This window comes from Pithys albifrons, chromosome 4 (assembly GCF_047495875.1).
Source record: "Pithys albifrons albifrons isolate INPA30051 chromosome 4, PitAlb_v1, whole genome shotgun sequence".
Classification (NCBI taxonomy): domain Eukaryota; kingdom Metazoa; phylum Chordata; class Aves; order Passeriformes; family Thamnophilidae; genus Pithys; species Pithys albifrons.
The window spans coordinates 64,244,079-64,256,809 of record NC_092461.1 but is presented as its reverse complement, the minus strand read 5'-3'; the positions used below and the strand labels follow the sequence as shown (position 1 = coordinate 64,256,809).

At 43.6% G+C, this 12,731-nt stretch overlaps 1 protein-coding gene across 3 annotated transcripts in view; it reads right to left on the bottom strand.

Annotated features, from left to right (window-relative positions):
• PDE7A (phosphodiesterase 7A) overlaps window positions 1–9,630 on the bottom strand; it is a 78,415-nt gene extending 68,785 nt beyond the window's left edge. For all 3 annotated transcript variants that reach the window (XM_071554436.1, XM_071554438.1, XM_071554439.1), the window contains exon 1: window positions 9,399–9,630. In XM_071554436.1, coding sequence (XP_071410537.1) covers window positions 9,399–9,536 — 138 coding nt within the window. In that variant the 5' untranslated portion in view covers window positions 9,537–9,630. The remainder of the gene's footprint in view (window positions 1–9,398) is intronic.
• Window positions 9,631–12,731: the final 3,101 nt, after the last annotated feature.

Here is a 12,731-nt window from a genome sequence, read left to right as displayed (position 1 = left end):
CTCAAAACATCTTTCCTTAAAACCTCATGAAAACGGATTAGACTTGTAGTGCATGGCAAATTATTTCACTTACAGCCTATTGCATCAAAAGGTGACAGGTGAATAATTTTAACAAAGTGCCTTTTATTAAGACAAAAAAAACCATCCCTTCAGGCCTCAAGCTGGAAGAGCACTGCCAAAAATAGCGCCACAGTATCACAAGTCAAAACACAAGGTAACCACATCTGCAATCATTCAACACCCCTATGGAGAGGAGCCTTTCTCCTCCTTAAAAGGACCTAAAATTCAATACAGATCACAAAGTATAAATCCAACACATTCCCCACAAGGAAAAGTTCAGGAATTTAGTACCTGCAATTTGCTATGTTTAACTTCTAGTCTTCATTTATGATAGGTTGCCAAATTCTTGCAATAATTTGAAGTGACAAAGCTACAAGCAGGGGGATATTATGCAGAAAAGAACTAACATCCTTTTTGAAAGGAGAAGGAAAAAAATTGAGGGAACATTTTTTTTTTATATATTTGGGACATTGAGTTTTTCAAGGTAAGAAACTCAAGATTAATTTTCTTTTTAATTGAGGCCATAAATAAAGTTTTGCCATTTCCTCTGACAACTTGTGAGCTGTATATACTAGATGTTTTATCTGGACAAAGATGTAATCAGTTTATTTTGTCCAAATGAAAACAAGTCAGGAAAAGCTGATTAAACATACTGTATGAATTCAGTGAAAGGTGCAAAAATTCCTACTAACACCACACTAAAGAAAATGTAGCTCAGAGTTCACAGCAAAAGAAATGAAAGACCAAAACTCCATAAAGTTACTCTCTAAATCTTTCATAATAAACAAGAACAGCAAAGAAAATTCACTTTTACTTCCATACACAGCTGTTTCACACCATGCTTGCAGAAAGGGCTCAATTATTGCCATTGCTAAAGTGTAAAATTCCACAGATAAAAATCAAGGAAATTTAAGTACTCCGGGATTTCTGGAAACTGGCTATAGGACTTTGCCATTCCAAAAGAAAAGACAGGGCACTATGTACGAGGCACGCACACACCCCCACCACACATTCACATTTCAGGAGATTCCTCTGGCACATGAACTTCACTGGAAAGTTTAAGAAAATGGAAGGGCAAGTTCATGCCCGATTAAATGTGAAACCTCCTCCTCAATACACCATCAATTGCAAATCAATTTATGGAGCATTCTGGCTACAAACACAGAGCAAGAAATAACACAGGCCAGTGTCACTCCTGCCATGACAGCTACAGCTCCTCCACTACCAGACTAGAGCATTCAATGTATTTTTTTGTAAGTGTTAACTTTTTCTGATCTCGATGTGAAACTGAATCCCTCGGGAAATCACTTGCCACCACCATACGTACCACCATCACATCAGACAGAAACCTCACACAAAGTTGCTACCCCTTTCCTGTTCCAAAGTTGGTATCATAGAATCGACTGGGTTGGAAAAGACCTCCGAGATCATCAAGTCCAACCCTTGGTCCAACTCCAGTCCATTTACCAGATCATGGCACTCAGTGCCATGGCCAATCCCAGTTTAAAAACCTCCAGGGATGGTGAATCCACCACCTCTCTGGGCAGGCCATTCCAATGCCTGATTACTCTCTCTGGAAAGAATTTTTTTGTGATATCTGACTACTGAAGTCTCAAGCTTCCCATTATAACTTTTCCCTTATAGCCTTGGAATAGGTTCTTTTACCTTTTCCTTTGTTTTTTTATAACCCTCTGGGATAGAATTGACCCCTTGCCCTAAAGGGGGCAACAGGTTGTATTTTGCATGTATTAAATATCCAGTTATACTACTCAGAACAGCCTCCAGCTATGTCTGTCATGGGGGGAGGGGAGAAATAGGAAAAAAATCCCTATCACTGGTAAAGGAAACAGCCTCTTTTTTCCCACATATCTCATCTGGCAGAAAGGAGTGTAAGAAACAGTAAAATATTCTGCTCATCCAGAGCTTGCTTATTATTCTCATTGAGCGGGCTCTTTCTGATGCCCCGGCAGGCAGAGGAGGGAGGGCCTGCTGCACATCTTGGCTCCTTCACAAATTCAGCTGGGCGCTGAGAGAAGAATTCACCCTCTACCGTGCGATGCACAGCAGACTCCAAGAATCTCTTTAATTATAATAATTGTGGGAGTGTGGTCAGGAAGATAATAAATCAGATTGCCATATCAAAGGTGTACAGGAGTCAGACTGCTGTAACAGAAGGAAAAAATTCTCAGGGTAAGGAAGAGAGGAGGGCAGGGAAGGTGAGATAACAGCCACAAATTTATTTTCAACCAGAAAGAAAACAAAATATTTGGCTCCAAATCCCTTACAATACACTTAGGATGCAAACATACAAATAAACAATTCCCCAACAAAACCCTAAATCCAGTTTCCCAGAACTGCATTTTTATAATGAAGTATTTTGTCTTTGGCAGGCTGCCTTGCTGGATTACACAGGGTGCTTATTTACACTGCAGTTACTTGTTAATGACATAATCAGAACAAACTGAGGAAAACTTCACATCTAATGAAAGACAAACTTTTCCAAGTTTTCCTATGAGGATTTCTGTGCATAACTCTGAACTGGAATTTGAGAGGCCTTCAATTCCTGGTCCCAGACCCTGCATGCATGTGCATGCCCACACCAAGTATTTGTATTTGCTTTTATAAAAGAGTTTTCTTGAGCAGAATTGAACATTTTGTTTAGCTGTGAATGCACACAAAGGACTACCTGAACGAAATGCATTATGTAGTAGGATTACTGAGATTAAGATTCAAGTTTTTAGCATGTCCATCCTCAGGCCTTCATTTAGAAGGAAAGAATGTTCTGACATAGATACTATATATACACTACCTTCCTTTAATCATATCATATATGAATTTGTATCTTATACACCCACCTGTACCTGTTCACATGTGGAAAGTGCTGATGTGTGTTAACTAAGATTTACAGAGTCAAGGACAAACAAGTTACTTTGGTTTTACACTTCTGGGAGAATAAAAAATAGGCAAACCCTCAAACGAATTTGAGCTGTCAAATTACTCACTATTTCCATGCAGGTTGAGTGAATTTCTAACAAAGGCAAATACAACATGTTTAGTCCAATCCAAAAGGTGTTTCATGTATCTGAGCAATAAGGCAGCAGGACCTGGACATACTGCCATGAATCCGAGATTCCCAGTGCTAGACAGAAGGCTACTGAGCATATCCAGAAATCTACAGTTTTAGCAGAAAAATAGTGGAAACCTGTAAATACCAATTGATGAGGGAAACACAAGAAAAGAATAAGCCAATGGTCATTGACATGAGAGAGAAGTGTTCTAACCAATCACCATTCTAACTATTCCCAGAGGTTTCTTCCACTGCAGGCTTTGCAGAAAACAAAAGAATGGAAGAAACAAATTCAAATGCAGATGTGTCTTCAACATTGTTTTCCATATACCAAAACTGCAGAACAACAGAAGTGTCAGAAAAATACATTATTTCTATGATACTTTATTAACACAAAATTGAGCATTATACCATATTGACTCACAATTAATTGAGTTTGGATGCTGTTGCTTTTCTCAGATAACCTAAAAAAACAGACTTAGCAAATAGAGGGTTGGGGCTTTTTTAACAAAAGGTGTTGAAACAGACACCCCATTCAAAACACTCCTAATTCCAACAATCTGCATTTGCTTGCCATTACTAGATAATTAGTTCATACAGAATACTGAATATTCATATACTAATACTGACTTCTTGTAAAATTGTTTTATGGTTAAAATTCAATACTTCACAATTCAAGGGGCACACAGGTACAATCACTTTTCAAACCAATTTCTTTTTAAAGATAACTGAGGTTCCTACAAAGTACAAAATGTCCTATTACACAATCTGGACAAAAAAGAATCGACTTCTGATTATTAATGGGGACTTTAAACTATTATTCTGTTTAGGTCTTACACAGACAATTATAGGCCATGAAATAAGCTGCTGTGACCTTTTTCCAGAATGCAAGTACCAATGCTGCTTCACACTATGCTATATGAAAAAGTTAATTGGTAATAAAACTCAGAGAATTTTAAAAATAAACTGCCACATAAAATTGCTGTAGTGCATAAAAGCCTCAATCAGAACTTGTCGGCGCTGTGTGTAGAGTCAGTCTCTGCTTCTCATATGAATAGATGCAATCTCAGCAACCAGACACAATAAATACAAGATGAAGGGAATGGCAAGCATAGCAGCAACACAGAATTAATTCCAGAGGCTAGAAATCACAAGATGAAAATTATTTCATTATTTTAAGTTGTTAATTATTCATGTGGCAGAGATACAGGAAATGGCAGGAGAAATGAGTAAGCTGGGGCTGTTTAGCCTGGAGAAGAGAAGGCTCAGAGGTGACCTCATCACTGTCTAGAACTACCTGAAGGGAAGTTCCAGCCAGGTGGGGGCTGGTCTCTTCTCCCAGGCACTCAGCAATAGGACAAGTGGGCACGATGGGCTCAAGCTCTGCCAGGGGACATTTAAGTTGGAGATCAGAAAAAAATTCTTTCCAGAGAGAGTAATCAGGCATTGGAATGGCCTGCCCAGAGAGGTGGTGGATTCACCATCCCTGGAGGTTTTTAAACTGAGACTGGATGGGGCACTGAGTGCCATGATCTGGTAAATGGACTGGAGTTGGACCAAGGGTTGGACTTGATGATCTTGGAGGCCTTTTCCAACCCAGTCGATTCTATGATCCTAAAGCTAATGAAAGAGCAAGCAATTAAGAAACACTGATGAAGAGGTTAAGAAAGTATAGAGGAAAAGTAATGAAAATCAGTGGATGAGAAAAGAAAGTGGTTTACAGTAAGGTTTCACATTCCATAGTAGGGCCAATGTAAGGCATTCCTTCTGCTTCCCCAGCACTCATCATTCCTGGTGTAGCACTGTGGTGGTGCTGCTGCTTCCTCCTTACTGACAGTCACAATCATTTATGAAACTGTACTATGAGTCAGCCAAGGATGAAAAATAACCTGATAAAAAAAAAAAAACAGAAAAAAAAGAAGTTGACGCAACTAAGAGGAAAATGCTGGAGTAGAATGAGCAGCTGCAAGGGAAAAACAGGTCATGCCAACACTTCTCCAAGGAAAAAGGTGCAACCATGGGATTAAAGACCAACGTCCATGTTCAGACCATATAAACACACTTCCCAACTCTGCCTCATAGCTTATCATGCTACATGCAGAGGGAAACACGTTTGGATCACATCAGGTCACAAACAGTGAAAAGAAGAGTTACACAGAAAAAAGGGGGTCAAAGCACTTGATTAATTTTGGGCCATACACTGTGAGGAAGCAGACACCTTCCACTGAAGAATCCATTGATGCAGGACATTTCCAGTTGCTCTTAAGTGACTTTTTTCACTCACTTCGTCCTCCAAGCCAAATGTGGGATTCCATGTGCAGGATCTATACCCTGTTGATCCATTTTATGTCACATGGAGAGTCACAAACTATGACACTACATTGTTTAAATGCATGAAATGGAGGAGCAATGAAGAAGGATCAGGAATTGGGTTATCAAATATCAGGTAGCAGTACATGGTACTACTTGGTACAAAGTAACACTTGTACTTCAGGTGGAGAAAAAAGTCCCTGCACTTCTGAGATGCAAATGGAGCCTTTCTATTATTTGCTCTAGTCCCACTTCATGCAATTTCATCATTAGGAGACATCTTTATTTACTATCATCAATCATTTAAGGGTAGACAGGCCCAAACCAGATCTTTACTTCTATCAGACATTGCTTCCATGTACTGCTGTGCCATTTTTGGAGGAACTGAAAAAAGTGCAGAACCAGTTAGAAAGTAGAGGGATAGAAATGAGTCAAAAACAGCACACTGGGCTGAAGTTTTTTTACTTATATGTGACATGTTTATGTCAATTCAATTTGGGGGAGGAGGGGAGGGGAGGGGAGTGCAATGCAGGATGACCTGAGTGTTTGCAGCTACATCTGGGATGTAGTTTTCATCAAACACTTATTCATAAAAAATACAGACTGCAAATTTTCGCACTAAATGAGCAGTTTTAGAAACTCTTATCCTACTATTACTACAACACAAGTTAAAGACTAGACAAGACAATAAATCAAAAAATGTTCTCTGAAAGCTCAGCTTTAATATGAAAAACCTAATTGTGTACCATTTGGAATGAACACCTGAAATGTATGATCCAAGGTACTACTTAACATTCACTTGATCTCCCAGTGAATCTAAATTCCATCTCATCTGTGTGAAATGTCCCAGTCATTGCAACTGTTACCCATTCAAGTGCCCTGAAAAACGGCTTTTACCACTGGCATTTAAAATTATTTCACATTCAAAGAAAATTATTAACTCAAACAATTGTATAAACACATACAATAGCACCCTTTCACTTGACTGGACTTGAACAATAAACATCACAAATTACCTCCATGTAAGAGATGTCATTTTAATTATTTTTGTTGCAAAAACTTTGAAATTAACACAAATAAGATTACAGGGAAATAATTCATGCATAGAAGAAAACTACAAAGAAAAAGGAATAAGCTTCTCTTTACATTTACTGAGGACAGTAAAAGGTATAAATCACCACAAGAAATATTTAATTCAGTATTAAGAAAGAACTCTCATGACAAGAGCAGTTAAGCACTATTAAGAAAAACTGACTAGTGAGATTGCATAATTTCTATTATTTGAGGGTTTTATGGATTTCTAAAGACTAATGACACCATCTTTTTCTTTAAATCAGTTCTGATAAACTTCACTAAGCCTGTTTTATTCAGAGATGGCAGGAAGCTACCCAGTTTCCTGCTTGTGTTTCTGCTGTTTTAGTGAACTGAATGAGCAAACACCTGACAAGCATCAGAGACAGCACTCATAAGAGGAAGAACTAATAACACGTACCCAATGTCAGGACTTTTAACCTTCAGCAATGATGAGTTATGTCAACTCACCTCAAATCATAAGACTGTATCTTAGAAAACAGATTAGCAAACAGATTAGACAAACATCTGCTAATAACACTGTAAGTACAATTTATCCTTCCTGAGGCTCAGAGGAGTAGACCAGAATTCTCCAGGGCATTCCCAGCACCACTATACCTAAGCTTTAAAAAGCAACATACAGCCCATTTTGAACCCATTTAGTGAAACCTGAGCAAAACCAAAATTTCACTCAGATAAATATTTGACTGCTTAGCATTATCAATTAAATGGTATGTCTAATGTAGCATGCATTTATCTCACATGTGTTTCCTATCCAAAATACCTTCTTGCTGAAAGGATAAGCCTAACACATTTTATGCCTCAACCATTTCACTTTTAATCTCTATGTGAAAATTTAATTTTCAACACCTTACAAGTTTTAAGAAAATCTGCTAAATGTATATTAGCCATAAAATGCTGGCTGTACCTCTTCTCGAGTGCACATCTCCATTTTTACTCCTACTGCCCAAAGCTAGAGGGAGCAGACTGACAATGACAGACTAGTAAGGGTTCAGACCTCTTTGAACAGTAATGAAACTGGAGTACTGTGAGTCTCACAGGAACCTTGCAAGGTGAAGTTCAGGAGTTCCATACAATCATTAATCTCACTAGTGATGTGCCTTAGCCCATCATTTACACCAGCCTGTGACTGCAGGTCTGCTGGACATTCGCATCACATTGTCTGTAGAAGACTTCAGAGAAAAGGAAAAAAAAGAGCAAAACTAGCTGTGTCTAATCAGAAGTCCAACAATAGCAAAGGCTTTTCACTTCAACATTCTAATTTCTTTTTATTAATGCATGAACCTGGTTCTTTGGCTTGCACAAACAAAATACTACTTGGTCAAGCACACATATAATTTCCCTTTTCAACAAGTTATTCAAGTACCTCTTCCTGTAACTCACTAACATACCTGCAGCATGGTGGTCAGAAAACAAGGGATCTATTTAGAAGCTTGAAAGTTGGAAAAAACCCCGCACTTTAAATGTCAATACCATATTTAACTTGATAAGCTTGTATACATTTCATGCGTCACCTGCTCTGGAGACCACACAGAAAGGAAAACAATGGATCACCTTGACCATTTTTACTATTTCTTTTCAGAAAACCATGAATGCTTCAAACAAGAGAGACCATTCTCCTGTTTGCACAGAACAAAACATGCTACATTAGGCTGGACTTTCAAGACGACTTACACATATGGAAAACTCGCCATCACCAAGTACAGCTCAGAACATGCAGCACAAATGGAAAAGATCCTAACCCAGTTGCTACATGGCAAATTATTTTGTCAGAAAACAAAGTTTTTGTCAATTATTACATCTATATTGAGCGAAGGAAGTACTGTCAACACATGTTCATCTTCATTTGCTTGCTAATAATTATTCCCATATCTATTCCTGGTAATTAACTATTCTGTTGATTCTTCCTGTCCAAACATACACATGCCTAATGCTCACAGACACACAGAGCTCCACTGCTACCAAACCAAGGACAAAGCCAACGGCGACTGGCAGGTCTGTATTTTCTACATCTGTATATATGAAGAACAGCAAGTCATGAAAAAAATAATGGAACAAATTAAAAGATACACAAAAAAATTACCATTACACATGCAAAGAGCAAACACAGCATCTTCTCTAAGGACAATATACTTCACAGTACCTAAGGAGACCTTTCAATCCCGATATAAGAAATCCCTAGAAGACAAAACGGGCTGACTCCCCACCAAGACACATTCTCTACACCACAATTCCAGATTTTCTGTAGAGACTTCTGCAAGAATACAATTTTATCACTGGGTGCTGGGAAACCGTACTAACACACATTCAGATATTTAGGGCAGTGGTCACAAGAAAAACCTGCCTTTTGTCCTGATAGTTTATAATGATCCTTTTTGTGGTATTTCCAATACGATCAGATAAAACAAAGGCAGTGCAGTTTATATTGCGACTAATGTAATGTGGGCAGGGAACAATACCGTGGAAAGGAAAGAGCCAAGGACCTTTGTCTCCTTCTAGACGGATTGCCAAGTCTCAATAGTTGGAGAGAGAAAAGGCACAGCATCCCAAATTTAACACTGCAGTGCATGTTCACCATTTCAGCATAGTCGCTGCAGCTTCTGATAATCCCGTAGGAAATTCGGACCCTTCAAAGAAACCCCAAGCTACAAACGTCAAAAAAAGACAGAAAATAGTCCTAGCTTAAAAATTACAGGAGAAACAAATAATCCACTGGCTGTGAAAATAAACCCCAAGGAGCTCACCAATCGCTTCGCAACCGATACAACAGAGATAAGGCCGGCAATAACGAGCCATAAACCCATTAAATGCCATATCTTCTCGCCGCCGGTGCTGGGGCGCAGCCGGCGGGCCCGGTGGCGATGCCTACCTGCGAGAGCTGCCGGGGGTTGGGGCAGCCGAAGAGCGCGGAGCTGGAGCTGAAGCTGATGGCCCCTCTGCGGCTGAGGACGTGCTGCGGCACCGGCCTGTCCAGCGGCAGCACGGGCAGCTGGTAACATACTTCCATTGACGAAGCCTCGGTGCGCCGGCCCGCCGCGGGGCAGCGGCCTCGCCCGCCGCACCTGCCCGCGCAGGGCTCTCCGCAGCGGGGAAGAGCCGGCGGCGAAGCCCCGCGGGGGCCCGGCGCCTCCTCGCCGCCCCCGCGCCCCCCAAGGGGCCGGGCCGGGCCGCGCCGGGCCCCGCGCCTTTGTGTTCCGCCGCCGCCAAAGCCCGGCGGGAGCCGCCGGCGGCAGCGGGGGGGAGGCGGCGGAGCGGGACGGCTCTGTCAGCGCCCGGGGCGGCGAGTGCCGGCCCCAGCCCGCGGCCGCCGCTCCCTCCCTCCCTCCCTCCGGCCGCTCACGGGCGCGCCGGCGGCGGCAGGAGCCGCTGTCAGCCCCGCTGCACCGACCGCGGGGCCGCGCCGGGGACACACGAGCCGCGCTCGCCCCTATTGTCCGGCACGGCTGGAGCGGGAGCGGGAGGAGGAGGCGCCGCTCCGCCGAGGGGAAGGGGCTGGGCCGTCGGAGAAGGGACCTGGGCAGGAGGGGGAGGGGAGGAGGAGGAGGAGGAGATGGAGGAGGAGGGAAAGGAGGAGGAGGAGGAGGAGGAGGAGGGAGAGAAGGAGGAGGCGGAGGGGGACGGAGCCCGCGCCCCGCCCGCGCGCCGGCCCGGCTGGAGCAGCAGGCACGAGCCCGGCGGACCGTGCGTGGGTCGCGCGGCTGGCGACACGCGCACAGCGGCGTCATCACGTCATCGCTGCCCACACTCGCTCTCCCCGGCCGCGCGCACCAGGCAGGGGCGGCTCGGCGGGGCCCGCGCGCATGCGTCCTGCGCCTCGCGCCTTCGCGGCAGACCCGGCGCTGTCGCCGCTCCCCCCGGACGGAGTCGCCGAGTCTTGTATGCGGGGAAAGACCTCTGACATCATCGAATCCAACCTTTGACCGAACACTACCATGTTAACTACAGCATGGCACTGCAGGCCATGTCCAGTCTTTCCTTAAACATCTCCTGGTACGGTGACCGCACCACCTCCCAGGGCAGCCCATTCCATTGTCTGCTCACCCCTTCTGTGAAGAAATTCTTCCTAATGTCCAACCTAAACGTCTCCTGGTGCATCTTGAGGCCATGTCCTGTTGTCCTGTCACTCATACACAGACCCCCACCTGGCTACAACCTCCTTTGAAGAAGTTGTAGAGGGCAACAAGGTGTCCCCTAAGTCTCCTCCAGGCTAAACAGCCCCATCTCCCTCCGCCACTCCTCACAGGAATGTGCTCCAAACCTTCCACCCACTTCATTGCCCTTCCCTGACCCACTCCATCACCTTAGTGCCCTTCCTGAATTGAGGGGCCCAGAATAGGACACAGGGCTCAAGGTGTGGCACTGCTTGGGCAAGACCCTGAGTATTTAGTTCCCTAAAGGATCTAACTATAAATTACATATCACAGAATCACAGACTTCCGAGTTGGAAGGGATCCACAAGGATCATAGAATCACAGAATCCACTGGGTTGGAAAAGACCTCCAAGATCATCAAGTCCAACCCTTGGTCCAACTCCAGTCCCTTTACTAGATCATGGCACTCAGCGCCACGTCCAATCTGCGTTTAAAAATCTCCAGGGATGGTGAATCCACCACCTCTCTGGGCAGCCCATTCCAATGCCTGATTACTCTCTCTGGAAAGAATTTTTTTCTGATCTCCAACTTAAATGTCCCCTGGCAGAGCTTGAGCCCGTGCCCCCTTGTCCTATTGCTGAGTGCCTGGGAGAAGAGACCAGCCCCCACCTGGCTGGAACTTCCCTTCAGGTAGTTCTAGACAGTGATGAGGTCACCTCTGAGCCTCCTCTTCTCCAGGCTAAACAGCCCCAGCTCCTCACAGGGCTTGTGCTCCAGTTCCTTCACCAGCTTTGTTACTCTTCTCTGGATCATTGAGTCCAACTCTTAAGTCAATGGCCCATACAGGGGATTGAACCCATGACCTTGGCATTATTACAACTAGCCCCAGAGGGGTCTGGAACCACCGCTGGGCCAGGAAGGAGGTAGTGGGTGTTGGACTTGGTGCCCCCATGTTGTAACACAACATACAACATACCCAAGGGAAAGGCACGAGGCTGTGTCAGGGGAGGTGTACGTCAGGTATTGGGAAAAGGTTTCTCATCCGGAGGATGGTGGAGCACTGGAACAGGCTCCCCAGGAAGCTGGTCAGAGAACCAAGCCTGTCTGAGTTCCAAGAAGGGTTTGGGCAATGCTCTTTGGCACATGGTGGGACTCTTGGGGCTGTCCTGTGCAGGGCCAGCTGAAGTCCAATGATCCCTTCCTGCTCAGGATATGCAGCAATTGTGTCTGTCAGCCCTGGGTTCCCTCCCCAGCTGTGCCCTCAGGGCTGGGCAAGCCGCACTGAGGGGCTGTGGTCTCACCAGGGCCAGACTGGCCTACTCCTGCGGGAGGCTGGGCACCCATTCCTGCAGCCTGACCTTGAACACCCAACTTGGGCAGCTGCTCGAAATTCAAACACAGAAAGACTGTTCTGTTTTAAAGTACACTATCTATCAAAAGCAATACACTAGGGAGTTTGTATTTGCATATGAACCCTTGCTGTTCATTTTTAGAGTGTGGAGGAGTGGGGGTTTTTGCAAAACAAAGAGGTAAGAGCCATGTAATTTTTGTTAATGTAAAATCTTAGGTTCCTGGCAAACCACACAACTCCAGGAATTGGACTTTAAGGGAGAAATTCATGATATGATCTGGTCTGTAGCTATGTACATCACATTAGCTGCAACACTTAGAAATAAACTTTGCTTTGGATTTTGGGTTTTCTTTAGCATTAAGCCTCCCTTTGTCTCTCTCTGCAGCTGCTTTTTTCCATCCTTTCATCTCTTTTATTTCTCCATCATAAAAAAAATCCTAAATATAGCATGATAGGTAAGGGAACGTTTCTGTTCTTTGAATAATATATGAAGTGCCTGTACCCACTTAAAAATCATATTTTGCAAAATGATTCATATTACTTAATTTTGCATAATACATTATTCTTCTAAGTGCTTGCTTACTGGCAGAAAGGTTTAGATTTCACATGATAATGGTTATTTTTAGGCAATGACACAGCTTTGGAGTAACCCATTTGGGAAGAATAGGTGGTTTATATGGAGGATTTTCATCTGTTTGAACTAGTTGTTGAAGAAAGAAGTTTATAGGTGTGGACTGGTGGCCATTTCACCCTGAGCCAT